Below are 25,274 nucleotides of genomic sequence, written 5' to 3' on the forward strand. Positions count from 1 at the left end.
GAAAGTGCACTAAAGCTACAATTAAAATAAATTAAAGTTAAATACAAATTTTAAATATAATAAAAAATGACCAAAACTAGAAATTAAAAATGTTTCAAAATTGATCAAAAGATCAATTAAAAGAATATAGCCTAAATAAAACTAATATAACACTGTTGAGTGCATCCCCACAATGCACAGCAAACTCACATTCAGATCTGATTTTATTCTTTTATGAAACACACACTTTACATGATGAATCAATTTTTCCTTCATTTTTTTTTTTTTTCTTGTTGAACATTGTTTCACTTAGAAATAAAATCATATTATGAAAGCAAAATGAGTCTCAAATGCCGTTTTATGACTTTTAGAACAGAAGCCCTCAATACTCAAACGCACCCAAAACCGCTGTTCAGCTGAAAAAGAACAAATGCTGCAGGGTTACACAAATAAGACCAGCAAGAATGTTCACTGGATCTGGGATACATTTCTGGGATTTACTTGTGGGATTTAATTAATCCGTGCCGTTCTACGAACTTGAAAGCTACATAGTAAAAATTTAACAAGTTTGGCGTTTTTTCATTCACAAGTAGCGGTTTTTGTGACCGCACAAAACAAAACACACTGGAATATTCTGTCCACTAGTGTGATGTAGTGTTTGAACTGCAATGCGTTTAAACAGAGACACAAAAAGAGCATTACAGCATGCTGACAGACACGGCGGCAATGAGCATGTGGTGCACTGACTGCGTGAAAACAGAGAGAGAAACAAAAACACAGTGTCCACGCTCTCTTAATCTGTCTCTGCCAAACAGAGCTGTTTTAAACACAAAACCCGAAGGCCTAAACTCCTGTATACAGGCGTATGAGGGCATATCCTCTGAAAATGTGCATGTAAATACACAATCTCCTCTAAACATTAAACCGACATGCAGCGCTCACACAGAAATACCTCTGTGAATCAGCTCTGAGGAGAAAATAAGGCAACACGCAGGCCTGAAGTGTGAGAACACACACTCGCACAACCTTTTCAGCTTATAGCAGGTGGGTGGCGTCGGTCCAGCATTAGTCACTTCGGTCCGATACACAGTCAGAGCTTGACAGACATTCAGAATGAAAGTCTGAATGGTGTTCAGGCACAGTGAGGGGGTGGAATGAACGAAAAAAAAAATGCAAGAACGAACAATAGCCAAAAAAGACCTTGTGTGTAGTAAGAGGGAAGCAGTGAGCTGAAATTTTACTCTGGCTGTATTGTAAACCCTAAGAGGAAGCAATTTGAGGGGTTGCAGGACATCTAAAAGCCTCACAGAAGAGGACAAACACTTAAGAGCGTGGGTAATTTTTACCATGGTAACCATAGTTTCCACCAAAACACTGATACTCCAGTTACTGTTGCTACTGTAAAAGCCAGAAGCGAAAACTATGGAGGCTGATATCGAGTTACCGCAGTCTTTTTTTGTTGTAGCTTTTAACAAAAACTACTGTTACCATGGTACATTTTTTGTAAGGGTTTCTTTTATTACAGAAACAATTCAAAGAACGGTGTAAATATATTTAGACACTACCTTGGCAACAGATTTAACTTGTTACACAAAAGCAATCAGAGTCATTTATGTTGTCATGGATTTAAATTAAAATACTTTTTATATGACCAAACAAAATCACATAGCAGAAAGACAGCATCCCAATTAACACACTGTCCCCTAAATAGTATGTGAAAATCAGAGGTAACACTTTACAATAAGGTTCATTAGTTAATATTAGTTAACAACATTAGTAAACATGAACTAAGAATGAACAATACTTCTACAGCATTTATTAATCTTAGTTAATATTCATTTCAGCATTTACTAATGCATTATTAAAATCACAAGTTGTGTTTGTTAACATTAGTTAATGCACTGTGAACTAACATGAATAAACAATGAACAACTGTATTTTCATTAACTAACATTAACAAAGATTAATAAAGATGAATAAATAGTGTAATAAATGCATTGTTCATTGTTTGTTCATGTTAGTTAATACATTAACTAATGTTAACAAATGACACCTTATTGTAAAGTGTTACCATGCTTTTATTCAGCAAGCAAGCATTAAATTGATCAAAAGTGACAGTTAAGACATTTAAAATGTTACAAAACAATTCTATTTTAAATAAATGCTGTTCTTTAGAACTTTATATCCATCAAAGAATCCTGGGAAAATTGTTCTCAGTTTTCAGAAAAAAATATTAAGCAGCATAACTGTTTTCAACACTGATAACAATAATAAAGGTTTCGTAAAACAGCAAATCAGCAAATTAGAATGATTTCCGAAGGACCATGTGACATTGAAAACTAATGGCTACTGAAAAATCAGCATTGCATCACAGAAATAAATTACATTTTATAACATACTCGAATAGAAAAGAGTTATTTTAAATTGTAATAATATTAAAGTTTTTATTGTGTTTTTGATTCATATAAATACACCCTTGGTAAGCATAAGAGATTTCTTTCAAAAACATTTTAAAAAGTCTTACTGACCCCAAACTTTTGAACAGTAGTGTAAATTGTCACAGAAAATGCATACTATCCACCCTAAGCAGGCAAGATTCAGGATTAATACATTACTAATTTTGAATGTAATAATTGACATAATGCACTAATACAAACTATTTACACATAAATTCCTGCTCATTATTCGTGAGTGAGACCCATAGTGTGTTAAAAAATAGTATGCCAAAGTATAATGTCCACATCAACTGTGAAATACGTACTTTTAATGTGCAATTGAGTGTTTTTTTTTTTTGCACTGCAAGTGTGCAACATCTCACTGATTAGAATGGAACTTTTTTTATTTCCACACTACAGTAGACAAGTGTAACTCCTGCAAGGTTTCTGAGCAACGAGCCTAAAGTAATGGCCTGCATTTCTCCCCTGATGCCAGGAAAAGCAAAAGAAACATGGTGTATGACTGCAAAACCAAATCGTGCTGGACCCAGTTTCTTTTCGGGCAGTAAAAATATACTTTTTAAAAGCTAAGCTGTTAAATTTATAGCTTAATTACTGGAAAGAGTCAATGTTTCCGTGGATGGGAGAAAAAGAATTATTCCTTGAAGAAATAAAAAGCAGCATTATATTGTTTCCCCTCATTATCCGTACACGTTCTGAAGCTGTTTTAAAAATCTTTGCTGACCAGAGCAAAACTGGTTTTGATAACACACACATGCACAATTGTTCCATACGTCACTATGAAAAACAGTCTCTCACATTCAGTTTTTGTTCTCTCACACACTCTTAAATTTCTCTGTAAGGTTTGCAGGGAGCCAAACAGACATGGCCAAACCTGTTGCTGCGCATCTGTTTTAGTTACTGTTGCTAAAACGGAGGGTGATCCCAGCCGCAGGGAACAAGGAGCGCGAAAAAGAGAGAGAGAACAGCATGGGTTTCACTTACTCAAACTGTACAGTAAAGTGCAGAAATACTGGTTCGCCCTCATAAGCATGACACAACAGGTAAAAATCCAGCCATCTGAAGCCGCAGCAAAACTCCATCACAGCATCTCTATTGAGATTATCTGAAACGGTTACCAGAGTTCATCTGCATCATCAGGGTCTGAACTTCATTTCATTTACATCTTCACAAAACTGAGTCAACTCATGAATCTTGGTTTCGTAATAAAATCACATTTAAACCTAAAATTAATGTAGTACATTAATAAAAATCATTAAAATAAATATTTAAATGCATAATATTGTGTATCCTTACAATGTATAAACCACAAAAAAACGACTGTAATTTTAACGGTAAAAAACTGTGAAAATGCTACAGAAAAACCTGTTAAATGGTTAACGGTAAGTTCCCCTAATACATACGATGAAAAACTGTAATAGACATTTCAGACAATTTTACAGTGAAATACTGTTTTTGGAAGTGAAAAAGAATGTAAAATTTACAGGAAAAAAAAAACCGTAAATTGACGTTCCCATAATTTCCTGCGCTGCATTTCAAATTGGATGTTTTTTCTTTGAAATAACTGTTTCTTCTTAGTTTTTCCTTATCAGTTATGTTTATTAGGGTTGTATATTACATCTAATGTTGTTAAATTAATGTTTATTGCATATTTCAGTTTAATGAGTCTCACCATGATGTTGTTTAGTGCTTGTGTAAATGACACTGTGCACCTTCTATATATATTATTTAAAAGCTGCTTGTGATGGGCTTTGGTTCGTCATGTGATTTTCTCATCACCACCTGCATTTGGTGATTATCAGTGCATTACAAAGGTACAAAAAAGATTTAATTACTTCAATAGGTTGGTATGTTAACATTATACCAGTTAATGAAATTACGGTATTTAACTGTAAATTTAAGTTAAAACTGTAAAACCTAAAATGTTGCTACTGTATTTTTTAACGGCAGAATTCCGGCAAAACTACTAAAAACAAAAAGGAGGAAGCAGAAGAAGAAAAAAAGGGAAAGACCATGTTCTGTCATCTGATAAATGTTGGTGTGAACACATCTATAGGAATGCACTGCTTTGATTTCGATATCAGGTTTTGTTCAGAAATATTCACTTTCTTTGTGTGAGATCTGGCCTTCAGACATGACATGAAAAACATGACCCTTATTCTCATGAAATAACTGACTGATTTATATATCACTGTGAAAGGACAGCCTAACTATGCTGATTTCACATCAGCTGCCGCTGCAGCTTTATGTTTGAAATGCTATAAAAAGAACAGAGATGCCAGAACCATTCAACTTTAGACAGAAACAACTCTGGGATATTCATGGGGTCTATCTCTGGGAGTAGACAGACTAGAATTCAGTTCAATTGACTTCAAGATCCCTTCTTAACCCCAAGCCTGACCTCTTGACCTCTGATGCTTAGGGGGAGACAGAAGGGTCAGACGGCTACAGCACTGAAACAAATGTGTGCCCTGGGGCAACGCATGAGAAAAACAAAACTCTGCATTCAGACTGCCTCTCTATCGCTTCATCTCCTCATCTAAACCGAAAAGTACAACTAATGTGAATTTCAGGATAAATATTCTTCATACTGAGGATCATTCAACAGGTCACACTATGAGAATTTATGTTTTTGACCTTTTGAAATAAAACAGTTCATTGTACTATTAAACTTTCAGAACGTAAAATGTACTGCCAAATTCAAAACTGCAAATCAGCTCTCAAAGTTTGAGGTCAGAAAGATTTTTAAACACTTCTTTTCAGTAAGGACGCACTGAACTGATTAAAGACAAGAGAGTAACGACATCTATAATCTTACAAAATATTTCCATTTCAAATAAAAACTGATCTTTTGATCTTTCAATTAATCAAAGAATCCTGAAAATTAAATGTATCATGTTTTACTCAAAAAAATATTAAGCAACAACTGTTTACAACATTGATCACAAGAAATGTTTCTGGAGGAAATTAACATATTACAATGAAAATTCAGCTTTGCAGGAATAAATTACATTTTAAAATATTTTTAAACAGAATGAAGTTATTTTAAATTATATATATATATATATATATATATTTTTTTTTACAATATTACTGTTTTTACTGTAATTATTATCAAATAAATGCAGCCTTGGTGATCATAAGAGACTTCTTTCAAAAACATGATAAAATCTTAATGAAAAAATGGAGTGTGTTTAAGCACATTTCGAGATACTGCAAAAAATGTAAATAAAATCTCCAAAATATTTATCCAATAACTTCACATGAATTTCATTTTGCTAACTACACAATTACAATAAACCTGACAGCCAACCAGCAAACCGTACACGAGTGTAACAACAAATTGCTGTTAATCATTTCATATGTAAAGAGGGTGTTTAAATGCGTCAACAAAAGCAGCCTGTATAGGTGGATCTAGGAGGGAAAAAAGTTCAGGTGAGCCCACCTGAAAAGTCAAACCCAAAATCGTATGCTGTGCATCTATAGATATATAGACTCCTACAGAGAGTTTTTTTGACGTCAAACTTGGCTCAGCCATGCAGGAGGATGTGGAATCAACCTCCCCCACCTCATAAACCATGAGAAACACTCGACAGCGCTACTATGCGTGTCTCTCCTCCGCGTTATTCCTAACGGAGGTAAGTCTCATCTTGCGCCAACAGAGAAGTCAGACTGAATTGAGACAGAAACAGTGGCATCTGCCACAAAAACAATTTAAAAAGACAACTCAGAATCTGTGGACCCATCCATCACGGCCGTGAGAAGCCCAATGCACGTGACACGTGAGATTATCAGCACCGATCTGGGTTACACAATCACACCCCACGCACGCTTGGACTCCACAGAGGTCAGCGAACTAACCCGAGAGTCGATTATTAACAGGTTTGCTGGGTCACGCAGTCAAGACGGGCATTCTGGGAAAAACATTTACCCCTGCAGCGTCAAAGGGACGTTCCAGATTACCACAGCAGTGTCTGTCTCGTACGACAACTAAGTGTGTTTCTGCACTAAAAAGGGCTTTTCCATTTCAGCATTCTGCGGTCATCTACCACCAACACAAGCTGCAACAGTCTGCGAGCCGCACCACCTGTGCGTGGGCGAAGTGTGTTAGACCAAGAGCAGGTTGATTCAATGTCTCAGACAGAGAACGTGTTTTAATGGGCTCTTTGGAAATGGGAAGTAAAGGAAGGCCCGCAGGAGAAACTTCCTGCATTGGCATGCCGTAATTTTCCCACCTACAGTCACTGTGCCAACAATACCACTAAATCTAAAATGTTATGGGGACGGTTAAAGGCAACATTCAACATACTCCCACATTTCTAAAGCGCGTACTTTATGGTCTTTCTGCATGCAAATAAACAACTAATTTATTCTGCAGAAAAGCATAACATGTTTAAAGGAAGCAGACACCAGGACGTGACTAATTTACATTGTTTTGGTAACCACAGTTTTGTTTTTTTCCTAGGCGATCCCAACAACATGATTTGCACACATACAAATTGGACTTCTACGAACTGTTAAAAAAAAAACATGGACGGTAAACAGTAAGGACAGTAAATTCATAATATTCAGCAGACTTGTATTTCAAACAAATGTGCTTTATAAAAATTTTTTTTTAAAATATATTTAAATAGAAAACAGTTATTTTAAATTGCAATAATCTCTCACATTACTGCTTTTACTGTATTTATGACTCCAAAATTTTAAACAGTATATTTATATAAAGTCATGCACTCAGTCATGCTAAATTAACAATAAACTGACTTTGGAATTTCCACCAGAAATGCTTTTTCCAGCTTTTCAACACCTTGTGCTCCTTTCACGGTACGTTTACTAGCGGAAAACTCACTACTGTACGGATTTTTCAAGAGCTCTGACCCTTCCATTATTTTTAACAAAACACTCATAAAAAGGAACAACATTCTAACAAAAAGAAGGCTGCTTTTAACCTTTTTAATTCACTTTTTAAAGCAATCATTCACCCAAGAATAAAAACTCGTGCCAATCCAAACCCGCACATTTTAATTTCTTTCCCATGATACGCAAAAGGGAATTTTTGAAGAAACATCACATAGCTTTTCACTAAATAACAACAGCACATAGCGGCAATGCCTGATAAGCTTCAAATAAACACAATACAGCAGTCCAAATGTCTTATGCAGTAAGATGGCATTCTGCAAGGAAATAATTCACTAATAGCAAGTCAAAAATTGGACTTAAAAGCCTGTTTTGGAGGTAAAGTGTTATTTAAAAAAGACCTTTGTGAAGTTTTGTTCGACTGCAGAAAGAAAGTCATATGGGTTTGGAACAACTTGAGGGTGAGTAAACAAATAAGTGAACTATTCCTTTAGCTAGTCAGGCTAAAATACTGTTTAAAAGGTTTAAAAGCATAAAAAATATTTGTGACAGATTAGTATCTTATCTTTGGCTCCAACACGGTTATAAACACTCAATGGTTTATAATTTTGCAAATAAAAAACAGGTGACTAAAAAGTGGACAACGACGTAATGTGAGCGGCAGCACGAGCGCCTGTGTGCTTGGAGACCAGCTGTTTCAGAAAAGTAAACATACTGAGTCCAATGGGGAGGAAGAGGTTCCTTACTTCCTGCCCGTTTACCCGCAAACTGCGTCACTGAAGCATTCCTGCTCTGCTCTGAAGTCACGAGACGCACACACACAAAACATAACACAGACTGACATGTTGGCTGAGTCTGCGCCTAGCAATGATTTTAACACGCTACCTAACAGTAAACACAGCCTGGAAGCACAGCAACCTCAAAGAACAATGAAAGCTTTATGCTTTTAAGCTTTGACCATCTGACTCGATTATGACACGCTTTAGAATGGGTGTGTTCTGCTGATAGACAGAGGTCACCTCTGTATCCATGACACCAATAACACAGCCGCCCAACACAAAGGAGGGAATCCTCTAGTTCCTTGTTCTGGTATTTTTTTTTCTCTTTCATACTTCATGTTCTTTCAAAACATTGCTGCACAGCCGTTTTCATTTGCACGCCCAATGCCACACTATTCAATACTAATACTGAGTCCAAAAATAAACCATTTTTAAATGTAACTTTTATTGCATTTCAACATTCTAATTGCACTTGGATTCTATACAAAATATTGAGTTTCAATATCATACACGACAAGGAACTTCACTTTTGAACATGAAATGGCATGAATTGTGGCTGGACTTTGAGGTGGGGGCTTTCTTGGTAAAAAGGAAATGTCTGGGATTCCACAGAAACGTCATGCATGGAAGCGCAATTTCAGCATGCACCGACATGCTTGGAGCATTTCCTTGCCGCCATCACAGAAACATTTAAAGCAACCTTGGCTTTGAGAAATACGTAACTAAAACGCATTTGTTATTTGGAGAAGATTAAAGTAAAACCGCTTGGTACCTTGTTATTAACGCACTGTAAAAATGTTTGGGTCACACTTTATATTAGGTGGCCTTAACTACTATGTACTTACATCAAAAATAAGTACAATGTACTTATTGTGTTCATATTGTATTTCAAAACACTTTTGCTGCTATTGAGGTGAGATACGGGTGAGGTTAGGGACAGGTTTGGTGGTTTGGGTAGGTTTAAGAGTGGGTTAAGGTGTAAGGGAGGGGTCAACAGTGTAATTACAGAAATTCATTACAGATGTAACTACATATAGGTATTTTTAAAAATATAAGTACAATGTAAAAACATGTATGTACACAATAAGTGCATTGTACCAAATAATTAATTTAAATGGAAGTACATAGTAGTTAAGGCCACCTAATATAAAGTGGGACCAATGTTTGTAATTTTTACAGAAAAAAAAAGCTAAAGTAAAAACGTTTTTAAAAAAGTTTTTAATAAAACAGATTATTTGAGTCCATTTAACAATAAAATACTACTTGAGTTTTCATAATTTCATGTTTAATTCAATGTGTTACTTGTCACTACTTTGTAGCTGTTTGTGAAACTCACTAGCAATGTCTGTGTGAAAACTGCTTCTATTATTCCATGTTTTTAGTGTGTAATCTGACTTAAAATAAAATAGTGTCAAATGTATGGTTTTTGCAAGTAAAAACTATAAATTATTGAATAATTTACAGTGAAAGGCAGTAAAAGTACATTCCCAGAAGTTTCTGTGTGACACATCCAAAACAATTATATTTAATATAAATAATTTAGTTTTTTTTCTCATTTTTGTTATCAGTAATTACATTAGGGTGTTTCATGTTATATTTTATGTTATTTAGGTAATGTTTACTGCATTAGTTTCATGTGTGTTTCCCCGATGGTTCTCATTGTGTGTATTTTTACAAGACCAAAGTGTTACTAATAAAATCTAGAGTTTTAATGTTAATATGTAATGACACCTTCATAACCTTCTAAAACCATAAACTTGCTTTTAATCAAGAAACAATCATCATGGCCATTTCTGTGGTCTTTATTATAAAAGCAAAAAAAGGACGTTTGCGTTTTTTTTTTTTTTTGGTCCCTCTCTTCACTTAATAATACTAATATTGGGAAAAGTCACAGCCGTCTCTGGTGGATGCTGTTCAGTAATCAAACTAAATTATTCATGTTGTTTAGCCAAGCTCAAAGCAATAACTATCCAAACACTCCAAAATCTGGGTTGCTACGTACTCTGCTACAGTGAGTATATTTTTAATTCTATGAAAATGGCATGAATTAAAATACACAAATACACAAATTCTAATATAAAATACTGCTCACTGTAAATAAACAAACAGATGCTGTCTACATGCTACTGTACTCTTACACATTGACTACAAGTCACAGTAAGCAGATATCTCTCTTCCGGAATACGTCAATAAATATTGATCCACAAAAACAATTTATAGAAAAAGGAAGTCCCTCCCTCAAACGCCACCTGCCAGCAACTACTTCCTGTTTTACGAGGAAATACATCAACACAGAAAAAGAAAACTGTGCCAGTCAATTGACTTCACAGAATCATCAAAACAGGATTATTAGAAACACATAGAACTGAAACCAAACAGTTTTCACTCACACAAGTCTCCTAATGACTAACTAATTTGTGGTAAATAAATGTGTCAGTTCACACAGAACAAATACACAAAAATAGCCCAAGCCACGTCAATAAATGTACTAGTTTGACTGGGAAACCTACGCTTTTCTATTAACTAGCCAAATATTTCCCTTCTATGAAGAAACTTCACAAACATCTTAACCACATAGAGACCTCCTGACACCTGTGAAAGGAAAAGGCATGACCCAACAAAAACAACCTAAGCAAACAGAAATCTGGTCAAACGGAAGACAACACTTACCTTTCAGGTTTTTAGGGTTGTTTTGCTTTGTACGTGGCATTTTCAGGGTTTTTCCGCTGGCTCAGTGACACATCGTACGGAAAGATGCTGGATGGAATGTGGCCGGTCACACAGAGGAAAGACGAGCTCCTATTCCACACAGGAAAGACACCCTCTGCACATCTGGGACAGATGAGAGACAAGTAAACTGAAACAAAAACAAAACAGGCCACAAACACACACTCTTGCTGCTGGAAACAACCCTAGCATGGCTTCCTCTTTCTCTATCTCCAGCTACTGTGACGGAACACTAGTGTTGTCAGTAAGAACTGATGTCTTAGCTGGACTGACACAGATATAGAAGTGTGAGCAGTAATCAGATTTCTGATCTTAATGGTCTGTTGCCGTCGATGCATTGACTAACTGCATTTCTACACACACCTGCGTCTATCTGACTTCAAACACAGAGAAATGACACTGTCATCTCAGCCGTGATGCAAACTCTCCGGGGAATTTTAAAAGTGCTATTCGGGTCTCCATCTCAAGCAAAATTTCACAGTAAGATCATTATTAGACATATTTCTAAATATTAAAAACACTGTCAGGACAATTTACAGCCATTAAACATATATAGCCAAACTGCACAATAAAAAGGACCCACAAAAATATTTTAAATCACTATGGAAAATAAATTAATTTGCTAAATAGAAGATACAACAATATTTAGTATTTAAAAAAATTATTTTATTCATTTAAGTAGAAAACAAACACATCCTAAACATAACAACGCACAGTTCGAATGAATTTGGATTACAAAATGCACCCAAACACCATAAAAAAAGCATTAAACCTTAAATGCAATCAAAAAAACCAGAGGACATCAACTTGTTGTCAACTGATAAGAGAGAGAGATATATATTATTCAACTACATTAAAAATAGGAAATGTGCATTAGCCATAGACTGTATCAATGCTGATAAATAGTCAATTAATCAGCCTGGTTGATATATATCCTCTACAATAATGTTGACAGGTTGTTTATGACAAAAATCACCAAAACATTTTAAAACTGCAGCTCTCAAAATGGCAAAGGCATTGTTTTGGCTCTGCAGGAATAGATGCAAATAAGCCCCACATTCTACACAAGATCCCCTTTGTTTCAATGTTTAGGAGGTTTTTGTTTCTATATGTTCCTCAGCTCCATTGTTGCATGAAGTAAACATCTGACATGCCTCGCCCATGAATTCCCGCATGCATCCCGTCACAGTGTGTGCCAGATTCCACGCGAATGTTCCGTCTCACCACATTACATAACGCTTACTACGAGTGTGTATGATTTCCCTCTGTGTGCAGCTCTACGGCAATGACATCACCTCCCCGAGGATTTGAGCACACACACACACACACACACACACACACACACAGCGCATGCACCAGGTTTCAAACACACATACATCTAGAATAGTGTTTTTCACTCCTGGTCCAGGAAGCCCTCCTGCACTGCACATTTTGGATTATTTGACGCGTCCATTTCAGGACATGGAGTTAGGTGCGTTTGATTAGAGAGACCTATTTTCTTTTTCAGGACCAGGATTGAGAAATACTGTCATAGGACAATCAGTGTGTGTTAAAATAAAATCCCCCCATATAAATATGTTGATGCATAATGTGTCCGTCAAGTTTTTTTTTTTTTTAATCAACAAATACTTATGTAAGAAGTGTAAACTTGTACCTTTGGTCTTGTAACATATTTTTTTAAACTTATTTTAAACTTTCTAAATATAACATCTAGTTCCTGAATTATAATAAGTATAAAACAATCAACAAATGATCCTGCTTACTTTTAAAGCTTTGAATGGTCTGGCTCCTTACTATCTTTGCAATCTGCTCCTCCCCTATTCTCCACCTCGTTCATTGCGGTCCTCTGATTCTCACCTTCTCACCATCCCTTGATATCGCCTCTCTTCCATGGGGGGCAGATCATTCAGTGTTGTTGCCCCTAAATTATGGAGCTCTCTACCCAGATCACTCTGTCTTGCCAATAGCCTGTCTGAATTCAAATCGCTGCTCAAAACTCACTTGTTTTCAGAATGTTATCTTTCTTAGTTAACTTCTGTTTATTCTGTCTTATGTTGTATATTACTTTTTGGATTTCTGATGTTCTTTTCTTTCTGTTTACTGTTTGATGTTTTCCTCCCATTTCTGATGTTTATTGTAAAGTGTCCTTGAGCTCTGGAAAGGCGCTATATAAATAAAACGTATTATTATTATTATTATTATCAACAAAATTATGTTTATGTATGTTAAACTGCATGTCTACTTTTCAAAATTATTTCATCTCTACTACCCATAGCAGAATTAGAAAAATACATTTATACACACAAGTTAACATAACGTTACTGCAGAATTTGAATATGACACTGCAGAATTGAAAGGTTACAATGTTACTGCAGAATCGAAATATTTCGATATTACAGAATTGGAATGCTACTACAGAATTATTTTGTTATTTCAGAGCTAAAATGTTACAATGTTACTGTAGAATTTGAATATGATTTAATTTCAGAGTTGGAATGTTACAGTGTTACTACAGAATTTGAATATGATGTTATTTCAGAACTGGAATGTTACTGAATAATTTGAATATTACATCATTTCAGAATTGGAATGTTAATATTTACATTTTTCTCTAACATTGTAACATTCCAACATTCATAATTTCAAAATTGGAATTGTGCAATGCTACTGAAGAATTTGAATATTATAATGTTACTGGAGAATTGAAATATTTAGTCATTTCAAATTTGAAATTGTGCAATGTTAGTGAATAATTCCAATACTTTGTCATTTCAAATGTTGCTGCGGAATTTGAACAGGACATTGCAGAACTGAAATTTTACAATGTTACTACAGAATTTGAATAAGAAATTATTGCAGACTTGGAATGTTACAGCATAATTGCAATATTGCTTACTTCAGAATTAGAATGTTTCACTACTACTGCAGAATTTCAATACTATGTTATTTCAGAATTAATGTAACTGGACCAGCAATGCCAAGGTCAGGGGGTTTGATTCCCAAAGAACACATACTAATAAAATTCGCCATGCATCTGCTAAATGCATGAATGCAAAATGTTAAAAGAATCTATCAATCGAGCTATTAGGAAACACCCTGAAACCAGTCTTAACAGAGCCAACAGAAACTGCTGCACATGGGACACATACGTAGCCTACTTGGCATGCATGCAATGGCAGAAAAAGATGGCACTTAAACAGGGGTTGCTCCTGTAAGGCAAACCGTGCCAGTGACAAACTGACATGCTCACAGCCCATAAGACCCGCATGCGATGAGTCACCATGTGTCCATGCCTGACACAAAACCACCACGTTTTTCAATAAAAGCCACTACGCTTACATGCCACAGTTCAGTGCCAAATCCAGGTGCGCACTGGATGAATGGCGCATTACTGCCTTTAAGAAACACATGAAGAGGGCGGAGCCGGGGAAAACCCCTCTGCAACAGGACATGAACAAGAAACACTTCCCTAATTCGACAACAAAATGCCCTTTAAACCAGCCGAAGACGAGCAAAGCGCATTCGAAACGCGTTCATTTGCATCCCATGGTCAAGGGAAGGTGTTTTGGCGCTTACCTGCGGTCGCGGTCGGTGCTTCGGAGACTCTCTCCAGCAGCGTTGCGGGCTTGATAAACATTTACACCCCGCGTATTAGGATTCTGGAGACGTGCGCTCTCGGCGAGATACAAAACACGGGCCGGCTCGGTACAGTCCGACCGACACCGGGAGAAATCAGCGTAAAACTCACACAAACATGCTCACAAGTTTAAACAACCCATAAAATCTTTTTGGAAACATTGTGTTCCAAAACAACAGCTCTTGGAGGTGCGTTTACGCACCGCATGCATGCGTTCGCTACGCACTGGATCATGCGTCCAAACGCTTATTAAGTCGCGTGTATTTCTTAACTTTCGGTACTTACAGGTGCAGTCTGAACTGTTGTCAAGGGTTTCAACGGTCAGAGGTCTGTTTTTTTCCCCTCTCTCGCTCTATCTTCTCTCACTTTCTATTGCAGGAAACCGACAGGCCCACTGACGTCAACGGGGGTCCCGTCTCCGCCTCCCAAGCGGAGCAAACGCGCTCAGGGAGTTCCTGACGGCCGTTGGAGCTTATGAATAAAACGCGTTAAGCACCATCTGAGTGACTAATATTGTAAACGTTCCTCATAAACACAGCACGAATGCGAAATTAAGGCGTTTTTTCCGAGCGGCATATGCAAAAGCGCATTTTAAGCGTCATTTGTAAAGCGTCGCTTCTCGCAGGACCCCTCAGATGGGCCCCATGTGCGCATAGTTCAGGACTGACGGTGTTCCCGGAGGTTCCTTGTTTGTTAGGTCACGTTGTGCCCCTCAACCAGCGCTGGGCTTTCCCGCACAGATCCAGGCAAACAATGGAGAATGCAGCACGGAGTGTGATTGCGGTGTAATTATACGCAGAATCATATCGGAAATATAAACGCTTCAACTGTAATGTTTCACAGTCATGCAAAATTGAAAGCACTGAGTATGCTCGTTTAGGACTGATGTTTCAAAGAAAAATATGCACTTAGGCAATGTTACAGCCAGCGTTAAGTTTTTGGATTTATGTGCATTTAAAATGAATAAAACTGGAGTTATCCGCTTTTAGGTTTTCTATTATTCCTTTAATAGTTCTTTGCGGTTTGTTGCAGTATGCGAAGGTACCGAGAAAGGAGGAGTTTAGGGGGAGATCGACTTAATTTTGACTGTTTAAACAGACAATCAGTGTAAGAGAATAAAAAGCGTTTTGGAAAACCATAGAGTTATGTAATGTTTAATGCATTTCAAAGAACGAAATACATTTTCTTTCAGCTTTTTTATATTAATGTGGTACATTTAATAGTACGTTAAAAACAAGTTAGGTAATCTAAAAGTAATCTACAAAGCAGTCAGAATGCATTACATAAAATGAGAAACTAGATTACTTAACCACAATTTTTGGCATGTAATCTGTAATTAGTAAACTAACAAATTACAAATTGTAGGTAATCTACCCATCTTTTTATACAACCACCAATGACAAATCATGATATTCAAGATGATGAAAGGAAACATCTTATAAAACTATTAATGTAATGTTATATGCATGAAAAAATAAATAAATAAAAAGATTTTGTTGAATATAATAGGCTAGCTCTTTTCACAATATACAGATCATTGCAAAGCAGCTTTATAGAATGCATGATGACCTACAGTGGTGATATCTAAACATAAGAATCATATTTAAAAGAAAAAATGAAATTTCAGAAGATAGACCCAAATGCAAGGAGAAATGTTTGCTTTGTCATTTATATTTGCAGTTCAGTCTGTCATAACTATCTGGTTGTCGGCAATGACCCTTGTTCAGAGCGAGTGACAATCACAGCCCATGGCAAACCAACTAATCAATACATTTCCAAAACTGAACACATTCAAATACCAATCAGAATCGAATTGAAACCAGACTTTATGGTTATGGTGCCAGATTCACAATTATGAAAACCAGACTCACAGTTATGGTGCTTAAAAACTAAAACTGATTTATTGATGGATGTTTTGCTTGTTCTGGCAATAATGATGTCATTATTTTCTTTGTAAACAATTGCCTCATGTTGCAGTGTAAGCGATTTGCTGTATGTTGACCTCAAGAATCAGACGTGTGTGCAGAACCACAGGACACCACATATCCGCCAAAAAACCATACTAAGCCACCCTGAGACATCACCAGATAGCACAAATAATGCTGCTCGGCTATTTTTAACCACATCCAAAGCGTCTCACAATATGTCCACGGGTGTTTGTGTTCACAAATGACACATCGCTTAATGAGAAAGGTCAGAGTATTTCAGCCCTGAGAATATAAATAGCTCTTTAATGAAGGTGGAAGAGGTGACTATCCATTCTATCCTTCCTCCAGCAACAAGCCCACAGGGACTCATACATACGTGTGCTGGTGACGAAGAATAGGGGGCGAACAGCATCACGCTAGATATATGTGTGTTCTCCCCCTCTCTGCCTCTCTCTCTATGTTCTATATTTAAATGCCCAAACAAGCACACGCATACAGTGGGATCACTGGCACACTGAATATCTGGGATTTTTTTTCATCTAAACCTGGAAATAAATAAAAGGTTTTAGGATTCTGCACTATTTCTAATTCACCAATCAGATCTGTATCAGTGATCAAGCGACTCCATATTTTCCAGCTTCCATTTAAGTTCAAGACGTTGATCTTGGAGATCTTGATCATCCACTTTTGTTTTAATACTTTACAATTAGTTCACATCTGTTAATGCAACAACTTACATTAATTAACAATAAGCAAGGCATTTGTTATAGTATTTATTCATCTTTGTTAATGATAGTTCATTTTTGGTTCATGCTAACACGGGTCCATTGAATAATGTTTTTAGTTGTTAAAAATATTTTCATTGTTAGTTCATGATAACTAATTTAATTAGCTAATATTAATGTTATATTATTATATGTTATATAAAGTAATATAATAGTTAACTAATGGAAGCTTATTTTATACTGAAAAAAAAAATTCTGGTAACACTTTAATTTAGGGTCTCTTAACTAGTTGCTTATTATCATGCATATTACTAGAATATTAGCCAATTATTAGTAATTAAGCACATATTAATGCCTTATTCTACATGACCTTATTCTACATCCCTAATCCTACCCAATATCTAAACTTAACAACTACCTTACTAACTATTAATAAGCAGCAAATTAGGAATTTATTGAGGGAAAAGTCGTAGTTAATAGTAAATAAGTGTTCCCTATTCTAAATTGTTACCAAAATTCTTATTTAATATCTTTGACTTGTTTTCCAGTGCAAATATCTAAACTTTCTTAAATCAAGATGCAAGCAACATAGGATATTAAATCTTGTTTCAGAGAAAATGATCAAAATTAAGTGAGTTTTAGTTGAAAACTCTGCCAGTGGGGACAGAAAAATAAACATAACTGAAAGAAAAAAAATAGGTAACACTTTATAATAACTGCACGCTATGAATCTTTAGGTAAGCATTAGTAAATAGTCAGTTCATCCTTTATAAAGCATTGTCCCAACATTAATAGTCATTATTAAGCAGTTTATAAATACAGCTATAAATGCATTGTTCTTGATTTATAAGCATATCTATTACACATGAGATTTAAAGGTTAATCTTCCAAAGAGAAAAAAATAAACAAACACAACACAGATGGCTACAGAATGCAAAAAAATTAAACTATACAACTGTACACTTGATTTTTTTTTTCTAAGACATTGCGGTTTATTTTTCATTTTTTATCAAGCGTACAGCCGTACAGTTTCATTTTTTGCATCTTGAAAAAAAAATATTTCTGTGTTCTGTATCCCTCTGTGTTGTGTTTGTTTAATTTTTCTGTTTGGAAGATAAATGAGCTTTGTAAATGCTTTACAAGGCATGAATAGTCCTCACAAAAATAGATGACTGGCAACTACTAAATGTTTTATAACTACCTGACTTAATCATGAATCACAGCAGGTATGTGTGTTAATAAAGCATTTATTATGTTCATTTCAGACATTAAGAACCAAATTTTGTCTACCAGCATCCGCATATTTTGTCTTTCTTCAATTACGTTCTGCTCTCAAAGCGTATGGAGTTCCTTGGGCATCTCCCATCTCCTCTCATCCTATGCAAGATTGGATTGCACCATCTGTTGGTCGGCCGTCTGTTTCTTTAATATATAATAAGATTATTGATTGCATTACAAAACCTCTTGCTATTAAAACTATTTGGAATGGGGAATTATCTGACCTTAATTTGTCTGTCGACTGGGAGAGAGTGTGGTCTAATCTCAGTTTAACATCTAAAAATCTGGCTCATCGTCTTATTCACTTCAAAGTCATTCATAGAGCATACATAACTCCATACAAAAGATTTAAAATGAAACTACAACCGAATCTCAACTGCCATATATGTAATACTACATCGTCAGGTACTTTTCTGCATATGTTTTGGGAATGTCCTGTCGTCATCAGTCTATGGACACATGTAAACCTGGTTCTATCATCCTTACTGCATATTGATTGGTCTGTTAATCCAAGTTTGTGTCTTCTTAATGATGATTCTGGCCTCTGTATAACTTCAATGCAAAAGAGAATGTTGTTTGCTGGTTTTACAGCTGCAAAGAAGACAATAATACAAAACTGGTTTACACCGCACATGTGTGGAAAAACATATTGGATCCGTAGCCTCCTGCAAATAGTGACTTGTGAATGTACAACAGCACGAATCAATGGGGCCAAGCCTTCTACCATTGATGCTTGGCAGTGCTTTCTCTTTGATATACGTGACTGTATAAAGGAGTGACTTTTATGTTTTTCTTGTCCTTCCCTCTCTCCCTCCCTTTGACTGGACTTTGAGATATTGAGTATGTGTCTGTTGTTGTTGTTTTTATTATTATTTTGTATTTTTTATTTATTTTTAATTTTTTTTGGATGTTATGTATGAAAAATAAAAAATGTTGATAACAAAAAAAAAAATAAAGCATTTATTAACACACTGAGAAACTATTATAATAAGATTTATAAATGTATATTTAAATAGTTTATTAATCATTTACTTACACTTTCTAAATGATCTTATGAATCACTGAGAACTAAATAACTGGTTTGTAAATAACAATAAATTTAGAAATGATAAACTGATCGTTAATAAAGTATGAAAATACAATTATTACACATTATAGATATGCTCAAGAACACGGCATTTATAGCTGTATTTATAAACTGCTTACTAATGCCTATTGATGTTGGCACAATGCTTTATAAAGGATGAATTGACTATTTACTAATGCTTAATTAATGATTCATAGCGTGCAGTTATTTTAAGTGTTACCAAAAATATACATAATTTTTTCTTACCCAGATTTCTTTGGACTTGTTTTATGCATAAACACCTCATTTTGATACATTTTACAGAAAACAAGACTTAATATCTCAAGTCATTTTGAATCGCATGTTAATGTATCCTGTTTTCGGAGAGTTTAGTTAGCAGTTTTGTTCATGTCAGGCTCCATTGCTGCATGTCGTCATACAAGTCTAATATTCAAACATTTTGAAAATCATATTTACTGCATATATATTTTTCATTCAGTTTTTCAAATAAATTGTCATGCCAATAATAGCTGTAATTAAAAGTAGTATTAAATCAGAAATACAAACTGCATTTTCTCAGACTTTTGGACCCAACTGCATGTTTTTAATTTCAGCTGGTGCATAGAACAAACCCCCCCCACGGACTGTTGTCGCAGAGCAGGAGCACGTCATATCACACGTAGTCTTGAGGTCCCTGTGCAGAGCACCCGTCTGAGTTTGAGGGGGTGATGATGTTCCATTCAGAGATGCCTCGGTGACAACCAGCCGCCCGCACACTCTCCATATTCTGACACGGTGACTCACTCGCTTTCAACCACCACTGATTACAAAATGGCATCCTGCATTTTATGCCTCTGCTGTTTCTTTCTTAAGTTTGCTTGAAAATGTTTACAAACTTTTGTTAAATTATTCGAGCGATATTAGTTAGCTGAGCTGGTTAGAATTTGTTGTTTTAGTCTATAGCTTTTGCATGAATAATTAAAGCAAACAAGGCATTCCTATTTATGTTTTCATTCCATTTTTAATAGACGCTCCTGGTTTTATTGTAAATGTTTCATCAGTGCACATTATTCCAGAGAAAAGTGTTTGTCTACATAATATTTCATCAAAATACAATGCAATGACTTGCTCTGCCTCTGAAACAACTTTAATTTTCATGTAAAGCTAATAAATATTAACCAGTACCAAACTAGCCATTAAAGGGACATTCTACTTAAAATTGAAAATTCAGTCATCGTTTACTCATCTTCATGACGTTCTAAACCTGCAGGACTTTTTTTTTTTTTTTTTTTCCAGAAACACAAAAGAAAATATTTTAAAGAATGTTGGTAACCAAATGGTTTTGGTTCCCATTGACGTCCATTACGGAAGTCAATGGGAACTGAAACCATTTGTTTACAACATTCTTTGAAATATATATTTTTTAAAATACCTCTATTGAACACCAAAAATACACATATTTTGAAGAAAGCCATTTACCAAACGGTTTCAGATCCCATTGACTTACATAGTACCACCCCCACCCCCCATACAATGAAAGTCAATCAGCATTGAAACTGTTTGGTTACCCACATATCTTATATGACTTCCTTTCCTCTGTGGAACCCAAAAATATATATTTTGAAGAATGCTGGTAACCAAATGGTTTTGGTTCCCATTGACTTCCATTCTATTTTTGTCCATACTATAAAAGTCAAAGGGATCATTTGATTACCAACGTTCTTCAAAATATCTTCTTTTGTGTTCCACAGAAAAAGAAAGTCAGCCAAGTTTGAGAGGGAAGTAAATTCTTAAAGAATTTTCATTTTGGGTGTCCCTTCAAATAACTGTTACTACCTTTGTTCATGCTTAACATCCTATTTTCAGAAAAGATCTAACAATAAACCGAATCTGCTGAATAAGCATGTATAATCAAAATGGTAAAATGGTCATTTTAAACATTGTTGCTGTAACCATTTCATAAAAAACAGCTAAAATGCAGTATGTCATGTTAATGATGGTAAAATCACTGTAATACACAACCGCCTGTCACATCAACATATGGATATCTGTAATTGCATGTAATTCTAGCTATAGTTTGTCAACATTCAATGAATGAGGCGTGTTGCATCATCCCTGGAGTGATGCGAGAGACGTGTGTGCCGCCGCTTTCGTGACATGCAGTCTGATCCTAAGTGCATTCTGGAGTCTGAACAGACGTCCTTTGGGAGCAATCGTGTTTCAGCCGCACCACATCAAAAATAATAAGCTATTTGCATACCCTAGCTAGCACTTCATCCAGTGCAGATAGAAATCAGTGTCATCTTACACTCCGTTGAAGCCTTCGAATGCTCACTGAACATATTATTGTATGTCAGCTTTGGACCTCCTTTACATTCACTCTCTAATTAGTGGCTATTTCAAGATAAACAAATAGCTGTTAGCATAAGACGCTAGCAGGGCTACATTTTGTAACACTGCTGTTTATCCTGTGTAGTTCATACATGTTAAAACAGGGGTGTCAAACTCAGTTCCTGGAGGGCCGCAGCCCTGCAGAGTTTAGTTCCAACCCCGCTCCAACACACAAACTATCTAGTTTTCAATTGAGCCTGAAGAACTTGATTAGCTGGATCAGGTGTGTTTAATTAGGGTTGGAGCTAAACTCTGCAGGGCTGTGGCCCTCCAGGAACTGAGTTTGACACCCCTGTTTTAAAACATCTATTAACTACAAGGTGCTGAAACTGATATAATTCCCATTTACAATTCCCAAATCACTGAAATACATATTTATGCATGCAAGACTTCATTCTAGTCCCCCCTTCAGTGACCCTAAATTGAAGAAACTCTGGTGCACAAAGTAACTAATTTGTACTGGAAAACAGGACAAGCCCTCTAAACACAACAGAAACACATTTAAATCCCCAAAATACCAGAACATTGAAAACTAACAAGTCTTCTTTGTTTCTAAACCTTCTCCAAAATTACATAAAATAACACTTTATTTCAACATTTACTCTCCCAATCCACTCCCATGCTGGGAAATAGAAATGCTTTGCCCAGTTCCTGCTAACAGTCAAAAAAGTATTCATTCAAGAAATGTTGCGAATATAAGCTACAAAATTAAACAAGTAGAAGACATAAGAGAAGATATTTTGAAGAATGTTGGTAATCAAACAGTTTCGGGTCCCATTGACTTCCATTGTATTTTTGTTTTTTTTTGTCCAAACAAAATCAATGGGAACCAAAACTGTTCGGTTACCAACATTCTTCAAAATATCTTCTCTTCTATTCAAAAAAAGTTAAAATATCTTCTGCAGAGAAAAGTAAATCAAATACGTTTTTAAACAAAATCAAGGTTTTGAATTATCTATCCCCTTTAACCAGGGTTTACAATGACCTTAACTAATAGGCCTAATAGTTATCACACAATACCAGCAGAAGCAAGTCTGCTCTACCACACTGGATGCAAAGGGAATTTTGAGCTATTAATATCTTGGAGGGAGTTCAGAGCAAGACGACATCTGCCCGTCTCACTATTAGGAACAATGAGCCACTTGTACAGCGACCAGAAGACCTGAGTTCATCTTCCTCAAATCACATGGATCAACTATCTATCTATCTATCTATCTATCTATCTATCTATCTATCTATCTATCTATCTATCATACTTTCACTTTATTTGACTTGATTTCATCCTTTTTTTGTTCTTCATTTCACTCTATCACTTTCTTTTTGATCTTTTCTTACTTTAAAATCTTCCTTTAGAATCCCTCTTTCTTTTAAACTTTTTTCAGTGTCACTTTTTATTCCTTCACATTTTCTTTCGATCATTCTCACATTTTTCTTTCCCCTCGCTTTCTTCATTCTTTCCTTCTTAAACTGCCAAAAATATATTTAAAAAGGAGCAAGAAACAGTTGCCGAAAAACCTCAAGCAAATCTGAAAATGTTTTTCCCTATCAAATCAGAATCAATTATATCTGAACCATTTATCATTCTGTTATCAGCATTGAAACCATGTCAGTTTTCATATGCAGACTATTTTTAAAACTCTATTTTGAAATGGTTAATCAGCGCTGATAACACAATCTGTAGTCAAGTGTTTAACTGTCCGGCGGGCTCTGCAGAGCAGATTTATGTAATGTGGATATGATGTGATGTGTAATGGTTTTAAGTGGTCAAGGGCGGGGGAAGCCCAGTCTCTCATCACTGCACTCACTTCTTTGTTTACACACCACCATATGATGTTACATAACAGAGGATGTTGCCACGGCAACTGCCTGACTCCCATGCCCCGCCCCTCCTTCTCCCGCTTCAAATGTCCCTCCGCCCCACGCCACATTCAAACAAAAGGGTCGACACTCAATTGCCCTGCATCTAAGACATCTAAGCTCAATTTCAGGCTCTAGATATTGGTGATCCGTACTTCTAGAATGTGTTTTTCTTACATGATGGTAGAGTGATTGAACACCGTGATATTGTACACTGTAAAAAATATTTTTTCAAAGTTCTCAATGATTATTGGAGTACATTTTATAAGAGAACACCATTTCAGTTTTTCTCCTTGAAAACTGATTTTAAATCAGTGTGTTACTTGCCATTTCTTTGAAACTTTTTGGTTAAATTTACTAACAATTTTATAAGTGAAAACTGTTTGTACACCTTTTTTTTTTTCTTTTTTTTTTCTCAATGTAACATTCATGCTACCATAGTATTTACACCAATGTACTTCAAAGAAAACCATGCTATTTACTTATTTTGTATTAATATTATTTATATTATTAAGAATTGTTTTTTAATTTATAATATTTATTTATGCAACATGCACTACTTGATTATTATTTTATTTTAAATACTTAAAATTTTCAAATGCGGTTGCACATTTAAAAAATGCTGATTTCTGTATTACTATAATATGGTACTGTTAAAAAACATGGCAATACTATGGTAGACTGTCTAAAATAAATATAATACTGTGATACTTTATTTGTACGGAATGTAAATTCAAAAACAAATCACAAACTGGCTTCTTTTCTCTTAAGTTATTTATTGCAAAAGAAAGGTCAAAATGAATAAAGGCCCTCTATTGGCAACCAAGACCACAATATTGCCTTTATATTCCTGCTGTTAAAATCTGCTTACATTTCAGTGCCGTGAAATTTATTCATGCAAACGTGCCTGTGGGATCAACAAACAACACTTCTGTATTTTGGAAAACCTTGGAGTATCCCGAACAGTCCTAATGAGAAAAGCATGGCTGTTCTCGGTACACACACAAGTGATATCAATAGCAACATTGTGAATCTTTTTATGAGCTCGTGGCTGTGTGATCCTCGTTTTATTACTGCACCAAGGTCATTTACTTTCCAGTTCCCTTCACTTTTCTGTCTCGTCATCTCTGGGGTCCTTCCTCATCTGTCTTCGCTCTGTGATCTGACCTAAAGCAACAGTGCTAAGTGCTTTCTCAGACAGCAGTATTTCCTCCGTACTTCATTCATCTGGCATTTGACCTCTGTTCCCAGCCATCTGCTAGACTGTTGCATTACGTGTGATTTCGCTCCGGACATCAGTGCAGGTGTTCCTAATGCATGCTGCTTCCCGTATGGACTCAGTCAATTAAATTCCATTTAATCTGCCTCTCGTGATTTACTCTTTACTTTTTTTTTTTTTTTTTTTTTAAATGGTCTTGATTCCTCTCGCTTCACCTTTACGGAAATCGTTCCGTGGTTTTTCATGTCTTTTGAGTGGACTTGTTTTATAGTGTGTTTGCAGAGGAAGCCCACAGGTGGCTCTGCCGATATGATTCAGGCAATGACTCATGGCCCGCTGGTATGAGATGTTTGCAGTTCACAAGTGTTCAGGTTG

General features: G+C 35.7%; 1 protein-coding gene across 4 annotated transcripts in view; it reads right to left on the bottom strand.

The window, feature by feature from the left end:
• hivep1 (HIVEP zinc finger 1) overlaps nucleotides 1-25,274 on the bottom strand; it is an 80,416-nt gene that overhangs the window by 47,873 nt on the left and 7,269 nt on the right. For 2 of the 4 annotated variants that reach the window (XM_058752899.1, XM_058752895.1), the window contains exons 1-2: nucleotides 14,721-14,959; nucleotides 10,742-10,903 (exon numbers count right to left, since the gene is read on the bottom strand). In XM_058752899.1, the coding sequence (XP_058608882.1) occupies nucleotides 10,742-10,781 (40 nt within the window). In that variant the 5' untranslated portion in view covers nucleotides 10,782-10,903; nucleotides 14,721-14,959. Of the gene's footprint in view, nucleotides 1-10,741; nucleotides 10,904-14,374; nucleotides 14,689-14,720; nucleotides 14,960-25,274 lie in introns of those variants that run through there. The other 2 variants (XM_058752897.1, XM_058752896.1) reach the window with 2 other exon arrangements.

The sequence above is a fragment of the Onychostoma macrolepis genome, chromosome 19 (assembly GCF_012432095.1).
Source record: "Onychostoma macrolepis isolate SWU-2019 chromosome 19, ASM1243209v1, whole genome shotgun sequence".
Classification (NCBI taxonomy): domain Eukaryota; kingdom Metazoa; phylum Chordata; class Actinopteri; order Cypriniformes; family Cyprinidae; genus Onychostoma; species Onychostoma macrolepis.